The sequence below is a fragment of the Olea europaea genome, chromosome 13 (assembly GCF_002742605.1).
Source record: "Olea europaea var. sylvestris chromosome 13, O_europaea_v1, whole genome shotgun sequence".
Classification (NCBI taxonomy): Eukaryota; Viridiplantae; Streptophyta; class Magnoliopsida; order Lamiales; family Oleaceae; genus Olea; species Olea europaea.
This window is the reverse complement of record NC_036249.1, coordinates 3,104,868-3,119,162: the sequence shown is the minus strand read 5'-3', so window position 1 is coordinate 3,119,162 and position 14,295 is coordinate 3,104,868. Positions and strand designations below refer to the sequence as shown.

General features: G+C 37.7%; 1 protein-coding gene across 1 annotated transcript; it reads right to left on the bottom strand.

Annotated features, from left to right (window-relative positions):
* Nucleotides 1-11,012: 11,012 nt before the first annotated feature.
* On the bottom strand, nucleotides 11,013-13,038 carry LOC111408304. The gene is made up of 6 exons (XM_023038077.1): nucleotides 13,005-13,038; nucleotides 12,626-12,852; nucleotides 12,060-12,395; nucleotides 11,871-11,929; nucleotides 11,240-11,276; nucleotides 11,013-11,156 (listed from the first exon to the last, which is right to left on the bottom strand). Exons 1-6 carry the CDS (start codon nucleotides 13,036-13,038, stop codon nucleotides 11,013-11,015), a joined length of 837 nt encoding a protein of 278 aa, XP_022893845.1.
* Nucleotides 13,039-14,295: the final 1,257 nt, after the last annotated feature.

Below are 14,295 nucleotides of genomic sequence, written 5' to 3'. Positions count from 1 at the left end.
AATTTTCATCGAATCATTAATTTTATGAAATTAGGGTTTTTATAACTTCAATTGGGGATTCGTGATCCTAGTGACTTTAGTTTGATTAATTTCCATAAATTAGCATTTGAATTTGCATAATTTCATTTACTTGAGTATTTAAGTCATTTAATTAGAGAAATTGAGAAATTAGGGTTTCTAATTGAGAAATTAGGGTTTTCAATAGAAATTAGGGTTTTTAGTTGAAATTAGGGTTTCTTAATTGAAATTAGGGCTTTTTGCATTTATACCATATTTTCACTCAATTAGATTCGGTTAAGGCTAGATTATATAGAATTGACGACGCCATAAGATTAAGACTGTTTCCACATACTTTGCGGGACAAGGCGATTGAATGGCTTGATTCTCAGCCGATAGCCAGCATTACTACCTGGAATGACCTAGCTCAGAAGTTCTGTACTAAGTTCTTCCCATCGGCCAAGATTGCAAAGCTAAAGCACGACATATCTATCTTCAGGCAAGGTGAATCTGAAAATTTTGATGAGACTTGGAACAGATTCAAAAATCTACTAAGGAAGTGTCCACACCACAGGATTAGCAAGGGACTTCAGGTCCAATATTTCTATGCAGGGCTACTTCCAGCTTTCAAGAGCATGGTCGACTCTTCAGCTAATGGGTTATTGTCCACAAAAACAATTGATGTAGCATTGAAGTTATATGAGACAATGGCTAGAACCTCAGCAATGTGGACCATGGAACGAGCAGTACCAAAGAAGACACCAGGAGTTTATGAAGTGGATGTATATTCAGCATCATCGGCTAAGATTGATTCCTTATTTCACAAGGTGGAAAACATTACCCAGTCAGCTAATGCAACGCAGACAAAGAAGGCAAATTGTGAGGAATGTGGAGCTGAGCATGTGACAGCAGAATGCCCAATTTTGACACAAGGAAAAGAGCAAGCAGATTTTGCTCAATGGGGACAACGCCAGCAGAATAATGTGTATGGAGAGACCTTCAACCCAAGCTGGAAAAAGCACCCCAACTTTTCTTGGAGCAACCAAAATCAGAACAGGCCACAAGGGCAATACCAACAGCAAGAGAAGAAGCCTCAATTGGAAGAAATGTTCGGCAAATTTATGGAACAGACCAACCAATATATGGAGGCGAACAACCAATTCATGAAAAAGACAGAAGCCACTCTTCAAGATCAAAATGCAGCCATTAAGAATTTGGAAACTCAGATGGGACAGATGGCAGTTGCATTAACAGGTAGAGCACCAGGCAGCCTGCCAAGTAACACAGAAGTCAATCCGAAAGAGCATGCAAAGGCTATAACAACGAGAAGTGGAGTGGAATTGCCTGAGAGACAAGTGAATAATCCCGTGGCAAATAGAGAGGAGGTTTCTCCTGAAGTAGAAGAGATTTTGGAGCAAGAAGAACAGACAGAAGAGCCAACACCGAGAGCAAATAAAAGAAACTCAAGGGAGAAAGAAACTGTAGCTGTGAATCCCTATGAGCCACCCATACCGTTCCCACAGAGGCTGAAGAAGCAAAAGATGGAACAACAATACAAGAAGTTTATCGAGGTCTTCAAGAAGCTCCATATCAACATCCCATTCGCTGAAGCACTGGTTCAGATGCCTAGCTATGCAAAATTCCTGAAAGACATCCTATCAAACAAAAGGAAGCTAGGAGATCATGAGATAACAAGCAAGCAATTGGGCGGACCATAGCTGATATCAAAGGGATCAACCCTTCCTTATGTATGCATAAAATTCTCATGGAGGAGAATTTTCGACCAACAGTTGAAAGTCAAAAAAGGCTAAACCCAAACATGAAGGAGGTAGTAAGAGCTGAGGTGATCAAACTTCTGGATGCTGGAATAATCTACCCGCTATCAGATAGTAAATGGACTAGTCCAGTGCAAGTTGTACCCAAGAAATGAGGAATTACAGTGGTTCAGAATGAAAAGAACGAGTTGATTCCGACAAGGACGGTAACAGGGTGGAGAGTTTGCATTGATTACCGCAAACTAAATACCGCTACAAGGAAAGATCATTTCTCTCTTCCGTTTATAGATCAGATGTTGGAGAGATTAGCAGGCCATTCCCACTACTGCTTTCTGGATGGGTATTCGGGTTATAATCAGATACCAGTGGCACCGGATGATCAAGAGAAGACCACCTTCACATGCCTTTATGGTACCTTTGCATACCGAAGAATGCCATTTGGACTTTGCAACGCTCCTGCCACATTTCAGCGATGTATGATGGCAATTTTCTCAGATATGGTAGAGAAATTCATTGAAATCTTTATGGATGACTTCTCTGTCTTTGGGACCTCATTTGATGAGTGTTTGGATCACTTCAATTTGGTTTTGCAAAGATGCAAAGAAACGAACTTAGTATTAAACTGGGAGAAATGTCATTTCATGGTTCAAGAGGGAATAGTCTTGGGACATAGAGTATCGACAAAGGGGATAGAGGTGGATAAGGTGAAAATTCAGGTTATTGAGAAATTACCACCACCTACATCAGTAAAAGGAGTTCGAAGTTTCCTTGGTCATGCAAGGTTTTACAAGAGGTTTATAAAGGACTTCTTCAAAATCACCAAGCCTCTGTCCAACTTGCTAATGAAAGAGGTATCTTTTGAGTTTGATGAGGAATGTTTGATAGCTTTCAATACTTTGAAGGAAAAACTCACGACAGCGCCTGTGATTGTGTCACCTGATTGGGATTTGCCCTTTAAGCTAAAGTGTGATGCGAGTGATCATGCAGTTGGTGCGGTATTGGGACAAAGAAAGAATAAAATCTTTCATGTGATATATTATGCAAGTAGAACTTTGAACGACGCCCAAATCAACTATGCGACGATCGAGAAGGAATTGCTAGCTGTGGTTTATGCATTCGACAAGATCAGATCATATCTTGTTGGGTCTAAGGTTATCGTCTACACAGATTATGCCGCTCTGAAGTATCTTATGACAAAGAAGGATGCTAAGCTGAGATTGATCCGTTGGATATTGTTGTTGCAAGAGTTCGATATTGAGATCAAGGATAAGAAGGGCAGTGAAAATATGGTAGCCGACCACCTATCAAGATTGGAACGGGATGAGCCTGAGATGTCAGTTGACATCAATGAAATCTTTCCAGATGAGCAAATTTTTGGAGTAGAAATAGTCCCATGGTACGCTGATATCGTTAACTACCTTGCTAAGTCCATCCCGCCACCAGATTATTCTAGCCATCAAAGAAAGAAGTTCTTCGCAGAGTTGAAGTATTACTTTTGGGAGGATCCCATTCTCTACAGAAGAGGCGCAGATCAGATAATCAGAAGATGTATTCCTGAAGATGAAATACTTGAGATTCTAGAACATTGTCACTCTTCTGCATATGCTGGGCATTTTGGAGCTTCAAAGACTGCTGTAAAGATACTACAGTCGGGTTTCTATTGGCCTACTTTATTCAGAGACACATTCGAGTATGTGAAGAGATACGATAAATGTCAACGAATCGGAAATATCTCAAGAAGATATGAGATGCCACTAAATTACTTCTTGGAGGTTGAAATATTTGATGTATGGGGAATAGATTTCATGGGACCTTTTCCCCCGTCATACTCAAATCAATATATTTTGGTGGCCGTTGACTATGTCTCTAAGTGGGTGGAAGCTATTGCATTGCCTATTAACGATGCGAAAGTGGTGATAGAATTCTTGAAGAAGTACATATTTACAAGATATGGTACACCGAGAGCAATAATAAGTGATGGGGGCAAACACTTCATAAATCGTAAATTAGAGCAGCTGTTGAATAAATATGGGATGAAACATAAGGTAGCAACTCCATATCATCCACAAACCAATGGGCAAGTTGAAGTTTCGAACAGGCAGTTAAAGAGAATACTGGAAGTTACAGTGAACTCATCCCGAAAAGATTGGTCTAAGAAACTTGACGATGCACTGTGGGCTTACAGAACAGCATTTAAAACCCCAATAGGAATGTCTCCATACCGCCTGATTTTTGGGAAAGCGTGTCATCTACCATTGGAGTTGGAGCATCGAGCATATTGGGCTATGAAACAGTTGAATATGGATCTCAAGGCTGCTGGTGAAAAATGACTGCTGCAACTTAATGAATTGGATGAGATGAGAATGGAAGCTTATGAGAACTCAAAGTTGATCAAAGAGCGCACCAAGAGATGGCATGATTTAAATATTCAGAGGTGAGTTTGAAGTTGGGCAGAAAGTATTATTGTACAATTCTAGACTCAAACTATTCCCAGGAAAGCTAAGAACAAGGTGGTCGGGTCCCTATACCATAACTAAGGTGATGCAATACGGGGTTATTGAAGTGAGTCACGAGACCAAAGGTACTTTCATCGTCAATGGGCAAAGACTGAAACACTATTGGGGCTGTAATTTCCCTAAGCAGAAGTCCACTGTGCAACTCAACAACCCAACATGAAGAAGATGCAGGAAAGTCGAGCTATCGACTATAAACTAGAGCCGGGTGGGAGGCAACCCACTGTATCCTTCAATTTATTTTATTGCATTTATTTCGGAGTTTGTTTACATTTCGTATATTTATTAGGTCATCGATCAATCACACATGATAGTCTAGGCACCACACGTTCATAGTTGCATGAGTCGGTGTTAAAGAAAATGTTTTGGGTGTTTGAGTGTGAAGTAAAGAATTTCAGGATTTAAAATCGTTCGTTTTATTTTTCATGTTTTTCAAAAAAAAAAAAAAATTGGAATATATAGAGTCGAGTCAATTTTGAATTTGAGAACCAATGTAGGGGGATTTTTAAAATTCATGGTGTGTTGGGGGTTAAAATTATAAGTTTGTTTTTTTATAAAAAAAAAAAATTGGGGTTTTGTCCATGCGGCCGCATGGTCGCATGGACCCCAACCGAAGCTCAATTGGGGAAAACCAATTACACCATGTGGCCGCATGGAGTAAAAGTGACGGGTTTTAAACCCGTCACTTGCTAAACCAACCCATCCCCCCCCCAATATCACTCCCACACGATTTCCCCCTCCCAAATCCACTTTCACTCACAACATCAATCACCACCACTCTTGCACATCTTCACCCTAACCCCAAATTAATCCCAACATTGGCATACATTATCAAGAATTTTGGAGCAAAACTTTTACTTTCCTTTCACAAAGATCTCAAGGTAAGAAATTGAATTTCTATGCAAAGTTTAAAATTCTTCTTTGATTTCTTTACATTTTCGAATTGAGTAATTGGTGAATTGTGATTAGATTGTGATTTTTGGACTAGCCCTAAGTGTAACTCAAACACAAAGTGAAGGAAATTTCCAATGCACACAACGTGTTTGATTAAATGTCAATGAGGCATATGATTCTCAATTTCGAACTTTTCATTTGTGTTATGATTTACATTGTTAATGTGAGGCGTACTAGTCGAGAAATCTCTTGGAATTTCATTGGAAAATGTTAGCCTCACATATATGTGCACAAAACCACATCAATTGCTAAGTCATGTCAACCCTCGTCACTAACTTCGTCCATGAATTTCCCTAACCAAACGACCTCCGATTGTAGTGAAATTTGGATATATGCTAGACCACAATGAGTACTTTCATATGCCCGGACCTTGTCCGGGGAAATTTTAATATTTCTCGATGATGCTCGGGGCTGAAGTTGGTCACTTGATCATGGGTCGAATTTTCAAAAAAATGCATGTTAGAGTCATAATTTTGTGTTTTTCTCATTAATGCAATATTGATGTTACATTGACTTCCATGCGTTGAATATTGCACATATTTTGAAGAAAGTTTGGGGGATTTGTGCTTGACATTGATATTCTTCATCGTTTCCTTATTTTACGAACTTGATACACTTCGTTCCTTATTTGTGCAGGATGCTGCCGAAGAGAACATCAAAAGGTAAAGAAAAAGTTGGTTCCTCCTCCGGCACAACCCGCACCAGAGAGCTAGTAGGAGGTGTGCGAAGATTCCGTGATGCCGAAACATTAGCTCGATATGAGAACATAATACGCCATTGGGGCTTGATACCAGAGAGACAGGTCCGGTTAGATGATTTTCGTGGTTTTGAGTTGCCAAATCTGATGCAAATTTGTGGATGGGAGAAGATTGTAGAAAAGCCACACCCAGTTTATGAAAGTTTAGTCCGAGAATTTTATGCAAACTTCAATAGTGAAATTGAGACTTCGGGTTCTGAACACTTACACCAGACATGGGTGCGAGGTAAGTGGATAATGTTCTCCCCAGTCGTCATTCATGACTTCTACAATCTTAATTTGGACAATGTGGTCCCGATTCCCTCTCAATTCAACTGGAATGAAGTGGTGGAGGTTCTCTTGGGAAGAGAGAATGCTTGGCCCCTACCCACTGCAGAGTGGCATCAAATTGAGCTTACTCCCTCCATAGCCATCCTTTGGGTCTTCATGTGCTATAACATCGAACCCACATCACATCAGACAACTTTCAGGGATCAAACTGCTTGGTTCATATATCATTTAGTCCGGGGATGCAAAGTTGATTTGGCTACTCTTATTTTTGACCAGATACACAATTTGGGAACCTGGGGAGATAGGCGGTTTTCGATGATTTTCCCTAGTCTGATTAGCGGGATATGTCTTGCTGCCGGTGTTACAGTTGAGGCAAGGAAGATGCCTGAGAAATCAAAACCATTGATAAAGCTCACCACATTTGAAGCTCAGGAACGAGCTAGGGTAAGGAAGAGAGAACAAGAAAGACTTGAGCAGCAAAGACAAAATGCGCAGGAAGAAGGACAAGCTGCTGAAGATTTACACTTACCACAAGCCCCGCCACAACCAGTTGAGATGGATTCGCAGCTACTTCGACAAATATTTCCCACAGCCACTGGAACTAGCAGAGACATACAAAACCTCCAGCAGAGGTTCGAGACAATGACCACCACTGTTGAAAAAGTACAGAGAGACCTCTACTCCTCCCGAGACTACACAAGAGGTGCTTTGAATGCAGCCACATCTGCGAGAAGGGAAGTAGAGACTATGAATGGTAGGTTGAACATGTACGCTGGGAGAATGGATGGTATACAGTGGCGTGTGAACGAGACTTGGGATCTCTTGGGAAATATGGAAAGTAGTCTTCAAGCCATTCAGGTCGAGCAAGCACAGCAGTCCGAGTTGCTGAGACAAGTCCTATCTCGCCTCCCACCTCCTCCTGAAGATGATGCTGCAGGTCCCAGCTTCACACCACAGCCACCGCATTGATCAGGGGAGTTTTGTTAATCTCTTATTGCCAAGTTGTGTCCATGTTTTAAATTCTGCCATTTTAACTTTACATTTTACATTGAGGACAATGTATTGTATAAGTTTGGGGGATGGTAGCATAATTTCAAACAAATATCCGGCATGTAATTATTTTGCATATTCACAATCCATCGTTAATTTTGACAAGTTTTTGCATGATGCATGCTTGATGAGTGAATCTTTATGAACGTTTGCATGCTTGTGTGGGTTTGGTAGCCTTGCCGGCTATGATGTGATTATTGGACATGTATAAGCTAGAAACTGTGGATTTAGTGCAGAATGTAATTTGCTAATACTTGTTGATGCATTGCTTGCCACTCTTTTGCACGCCACTCATGTCACGTGTTAAGCTATTGATTGGAATTTTTAGAATAAATTAGGAGAAACCTAGAATAATCCTCTATAACATTAACCCGTAATATCACTTTAAGGTAGTTTGGAGATGATTGAGCCATTGTAGGAAAACATGGAGATAAGTGGGGGCTCCGTGCATGAAATTAAAATGTGTGGATTGTTTAAACCCGGAAGGTGAGAAATAGGTGAAAGCTTTAATTAATCCTAAAGGTTGAAGCAATCAAAAATAAGGAGAGTCTCTACTTGTTGATATGTGAACTTGTAATGGTAAAATCTATCCAAACTAAGAGAGGGTAAGGATTAGAATTGTTTAAACTCCTAACCTTAGAATACACCACGGAGAAATTGTGTGAAAAGAATACATTTGGGGATTGTGTATCTCTCGAGTGATGTAAGGATAAATTTGACCACTATGGGTCTGGGATAAACTAATCATAAGCTTGATATGTTGGCATGAGTTCACACATACACGTTGAGTATTGCATTTGATGAGTAAAGGTTGATTCAATTCTCGCACTCTTGATATTGTTTCTATTATTATTACTAAGTCCAATCCTGAGACATGGCAAGCTATTAAGCCATATTTGTTTAGCATTAAGTCACTACATTGTTTGAGGATAAACAATAGTTTAAGTTTAGGGGATTTGATAAGTGTTTTAAACACTTATTTAACTCACAAACATGACTTAAATATGGACAAAGTAGTTGAATTGTGACTTAATCTTGTTAAATTCATGCAATGTAGGTGTTTCTATGGAAAAGATGGAATTCAGAAGAAAAGAGCCGAAAAAGGACCAAAACGGAACAAAGCGATAGTTCGGGGACCAAAGGTGCAAATATTGAAAAGTTGAGCTAAAGTGCAGAATTAGAATGAAAATACACCAAGTATGAGATTAAGGACGATACAAGACGATTGGAGGAAGAAAGAAGTAACATTGGACTGAATTGAAGAAAAGTGAAAGATGAAGGACTAAATTGCAATTAATCAAAACATCAATTAGGGGTCAATATGTGATAATGGAACAAAGGAAAGAAAGAAAAGAGATCAAGAAAAGAGAAAACAGAGTTCAGGGGCCAAAATGACAAGGTTGTAACTTTTACAACCTTGCGGCCGCATGCAATAACACCACGCGGCCCCACATGGTGGTGCAAGGTTTTCACTGAGGAGAAAAATTGAACCATGCGGCCGCATGGCCTTAATTTTGAAAAAAAATCTAACTTTCCGTTTTTAATTGAAACTCTTTTGGGGCTCTGTAATGACATGATATAAAAGCCAAAATTCATCAAAATTAGGGTAGAACGTCCAGGGAGAAGAAGAATACAACTTTTGGAGGCAAAGAACACGAACTTGAAGCGGATTTCACAAGGATTCAAAGGGGTTTTCAAGGTTTTGTTCAAGATTTCAGATTTCAAGAACTTTCATACGGGTGTTATTCTTTCTATTCATTAATTTCATTTTGTTTTCTGTAATTATGAATCTTCTAGGCTAGGTTTTCAATTACTAGGTGATCGATGAACCGTTGTTTGTTATTTAATTCTATATTTCATGAACTTAATATAAAGATTTGTTGGATAATTTGATTGATTTACATGCATTAATTTTCTTCCGCAATTAGTGGCCAATGATTGTGTGAGTATTGATGACTTGTTTCTTACATTCGAGAGAAGTGGAATATGTTCGATAAGGTGTAAATTAACATAGGGTCCGATAGGGGATAGAGATATACCCCTATGCTTTATGTAATTCTTAAATTGTTCACAAAACTACATGCATTCTTGTATGTTTGCATCATCCATAGAGATATAGGCTGGTGGTGTGCAAGAATAGGTCTAATATGTATCGAGAGAGTATATTGGATAGAATTAGGAACATTGAATTGGCGAATTTTCATCGAATCATTAATTTTATGAAATTAGGGTTTTTATAACTTCAATTGGGGATTCGTGATCCTAGTGACTTTAGTTTGATTAATTTCCATAAATTAGCATTTGAATTTGCATAATTTCATTTACTTGAGTATTTAAGTCATTTAATTAGAGAAATTGAGAAATTAGGGTTTCTAATTGAGAAATTAGGGGTTTCAATAGAAATTAGGGTTTTTAGTTGAAATTAGGGTTTCTTAATTGAAATTAGGGCTTTTTGCATTTATACCATATTTTCACTCAATTAGATTCGGTTAAGGCTAGATTATATAGAATTGAACTACTCAATCTCTGAGGGACGATATTCGGACTTTTTAAAATCCACTTTATTACTTGTTACGAACCGTACACTTGCGGTAGTTTTAAATCGAAAGAATTATTTCGTGAACACCCGCAACTACAATTATTTCAAGGATTTATGACTTACCAAAGTGACTGAGCCACTGAGATGTGGCCATCTTTACCTCTCTTTAGAGCAATGATGATGAAGATTCTTAATGTGTACTTGGTAGGAAGTTGAATCGAGCGATAGGGACTTCACTTAAAAATGATTGTGGCTCTCAAAAATAGGAAAGAAACTTAAGATACAAGCAGAAGTTTTACTATCAGCATTCTCTGGCATTTACAGCGGCTACATTTGAGTTGCAGCAACCATTTTAATTCCCTATTCAAATAAGGCACTACATTCTTATACCCTATGCATACTCGTCAAATATGGCTGTTCTGAAATTATAAAGAGGGGCAAAATTTGTGCCATATCCTTCTAATTCCACTTTACACCATTTATGACATTGACAGTGTCTATATTGCTTTTGTTTCCGTGGATCTATATGAAATGGAGGTCGTTTTATGGTTGTTAATGAAGGAAAGACATGTTTGTTTCACAAGGCTGATTGTTCTTACTACGGCCAGCCCTTGTATATACTTGCAAAATATTAACCTCATCTATTATTTAAAACAGAGTCTAATATAGTAAACCAGAACATGAACTAAGCAATGAGCAAGTGTCCTTAAGTTCAGCTCCATTGTCCCCGTGCACGCCTAGTAACTCGTACATTGCTAGAAATATTTTCGAACTTATAGTCATCCAAAAACCCTTGTACAGTAAAAGACTCAAGACGAACATGTCACCTTACTGCTGTAGCTACATGGTAGAGAGGCACTACAAAAAATAAATCATTTCGCAACAAAAAAATGTTGTCGCAAAAATTGAGATTTTGTTGCAAAGGTAATTTTCCGACGACAATATATTTGTTGCGAGTATTGTCACTCTATATGAGTCACAGAATGTGTTCTGTGACGACGTTTGGCTATTCATTACATTAACAAAATCTTGACACTATTTGTTTGATGCAGAAAATACGAAATAACAACACAATATATGTAGCCATAATGTCTTCACATAAGCCCAACCATGCAAACTAGCATTTCCTAGGAAGTTCTGAAGATGCTAGTCCAAATTTATATCGAGTAGCCATTAATATTAGGTGGGGATAATGAGAACCCATATACAAGTATAGATACAAAGGAAAAACCAAAGGAAAGACTAAAATTACTCTTACAAGAAGCACAAGTACATTCTCCATGGATCAGTTCAATTAAGAACTATTATTATCATTGATTCAATTTAAGGTATTTAAAACTCCCTATCCAAAGGATTAATGCATATATATAGACTGTTTTCTAACTATATGATATCCATGACTAAATATCAAAGGACATGATCTGCACATAATGCATAAAAATCTCAATTCCCAAAAAGCAACCATATTTTTTTTGAAGTGAACGGAGTAATAAAGGCACGCAAGTGACTCCAAGGAAACATTTGTGGACTATCCAGCTTGACATTTTTCATGTAAATTAGGTACTTGAATTCATCATCATCCATGAGGCTATAATCTAATATTTGAATACTATTGCTTCAGGTACAAACCAAGTGGTCTAAATTGTGGAAAAGAGAAACAAATCTTTGTTGAGGCATGAGAATTCTGATGTTTATCGTGGACTTCTCTACTTGATTTAATTTGTGTCGGAATGATAGTTGCAATATTTATGTATAAATATACATTGAAGAATAGCAAAGACAAATCAATAAAAAATAGAAAGCTTCTCCACTTCTCTCGCACTCGAAAAACAAAGCCTTTTATTAGAAAACACAACAACAACAAAGTAATAACTAGAAGAAACAAAGGCTTAAAACAAAGCATTTTATTAGAAATAAAACAAAGTAACAACAAAGCTTCTCCACTTTTCTTAGTAACAGCAACAAATACAAGAACTAGTATTGTAGATCCTTTTACTACAAAAACCTGTGCTTACCCGGTCAAAACATAAACCTTGACGCTCAGATTGTTGAGTGGATTAGGGAAATCCATAACCTAAAATTTAACATTGCATATAAAGTGATTGGAAGAAAAGCAAGACCAACAACAATTTTTGGCAATATCCCTAGGTTTTCTTCCTTATGGATCAAAAAGAAGTTATACTAAATGTTAAAACCATGCAAACGATTGAAGCAAAGAGTGTAAAGAACTTCATTATGGAAACTGTTGAGCTAAACATTGCCACTGCATCAGATGTAATAAAAATTGTGAACCACCCGTTGCTCAAGAAAATTGGAGCGCTTGTTTCTTCCTTATTCCCACCTGGTATAGTAAAGGCTACAGCAAACACAACAGTGGCAATTAAGGTTGCCACAACCATGCTAGAGGTTGCCGTGTCCTTCATCCACTTCTCACCAGCTTCCCATAACTTCTTATGCTGCTTCGTAAACAACTCCTTAGGTGTTTTGTCATCAATGTTTTTCATCTGAACATTGAAAGGCAATAAAATCTTCTCCACTTCCTGTAAGGCTTACTCAAATTAATGTGTATTGCATAATCATCCAAAATTTAATTGTTACATGGGGAATTAATTTTTTTTTACGTAGAATAGTGACATGGATATATATAATATCCACAAATATATTCAAGATAAACAAGAGATGATACAATTCACCTTCATTTTATAAAGTGTTCCTCTTCTCTTTGAGGGGAAAAAGGAAAGGGAATTTGGTAGTCTTGTTAATTTCTCACCTTAAACCACAATAGCTCTCTCTGCTTTTGAAGAGCTGCTCCAGATACACTATCGAGTCTGTTTGAAGGTGCTAATTTTGTAGCCAAGTGCAAAATGTTGTTTCCGGATTTATCTCTAAAGATCATCAATAAATCTTTAATAGCTCCTGTGTGATCAATGAGACAAAAGACTTTCTCTTGTAAGGGAGTGATAGTAAGATGAAATATGGAGTTATTATTTTGGGCGTCTATAAGATCAGGATATGAGATGATAAGCAGAGTCAAAAACTCCACATTCCCATTTTTGCAGCATCGTTAATTATAGGAATCTGGCAAAAAATTGTTTGTAATTTTCAAGCCCTCAAAAGTCAAAATTTGGTCCCAGAGCTTCTCTACCAACTGACCGGCTTGTCTCCACTTTTCAATTGAACCATATATCCTTTTGAAATCTACAATTTTTTACTAAATTATTTCTAAAGTTCATGTTAACTACAGAGCTGAAAATTCAAAATAAATAAATAAATAAATAATTATGGAAATAATCTAAGAAAAAATCTATATGTCGATCATCCACACATAAAGCCTAGACTTTAAACTAATAGCTAGGAGTTACTTTGAAAAATAGAATAATCTATATTCTGATAATTTTGTGATTAAGTCAATAAAACAAAACAGAAACACTAAGAAGGGCATAAATGTGAAAAGTAAAGCTTGAAAGTTTCAATTTAAACACCGTGCATAAAAAAAGTTCAATTAATATTTCGAAGCGGACAGAGTAGCATACGTGCATGTGAATCCAAATTGCAATGAGTTTAAAGGTGTAGATACTGTTAGGTTCGTGACTCTCAATTGGGTAAGAAGTCATGGAAGATGCCTATTTCACTTGGAAAGAATCAATTTGTATCCAAGGAATCAGATTTGGAAAAGGAAACAAGAATCCCATCTCAATTTATGTGCCTTGGCCTAATTTTACTAGATTTTCTACCTTTTAGGGACTTTTTTAGGTGTAAACTCATGGCATATATATATGAGTCTCCTCTTTTAGTATTTTTGAAGTCAATTGTTGTAATTCTATCCTTTCATTAATGGAATAAAATAACATCCTTCCTCTACCAGTTTATTTCTTTACTTTAATCTTGTTCATGGTATTTTTGTGATCTTGTATTTATACTTCAAATTGGTGTCCATTAAATCTCAATTCTTACATTTTGTTTCCACCTGGTCCCAACAAGTGGTACCAGAGCGGGGTTATTGGTGGATTTCTAGCCTTAAACTGATCGAAAATTGGTCTAAAAATTACTAGAAAATCAGAAAACGAATCTGTCCAGTTTTTTGATTTTCTACCGGATCTATTTTTTATTTTTTCTGGTCAAACCAAAAAGAGTTTGGAGAAACGAACACCACAAGTAGACTCAGCAGACAGAAACGATCCAAAAAGGGTCACAGGTCGCTGACGCGTTTCAGGCCGGTCGCCGACAATGGGAACTCCGACGAGCAGGTGGCGGCGCATACGGTGGTTTTCGACGACGGTGTCTTCAGACAGTTTTCTCCAGACGACGAGACAGACCTTGTGGTGGTGTCCAATTTCAGTTTTGTGCAAAATTGTGGTTCTGGACTATTTTGCCTCCTTGTACGTTCGGAAGTTTTTAGTTTTGGGTGTTGCAAGTTCTTTGTGATTTGGTTGAGATTTT

What these genes read in the sequence shown, in the direction of transcription:
- LOC111408304 (XM_023038077.1), bottom strand. Translation starts at nt 13,038, where the DNA reads ATGGTTCAATTGAAAAGTGGAGACAAGCCGGTCA. An exon ending in AAGTGGAGACAAGCCGGTCA is followed by an intron (nt 12,853 to 13,004) that starts GTTGGTAGAGAA and finishes CTGATCTTATAG; the next exon opens with ACGCCCAAAATAATAACTCC. An exon ending in AAGGTTTATGTTTTGACCGG is followed by an intron (nt 11,277 to 11,870) that starts GTAAGCACAGGT and finishes CATTATGTGCAG; the next exon opens with ATCATGTCCTTTGATATTTA.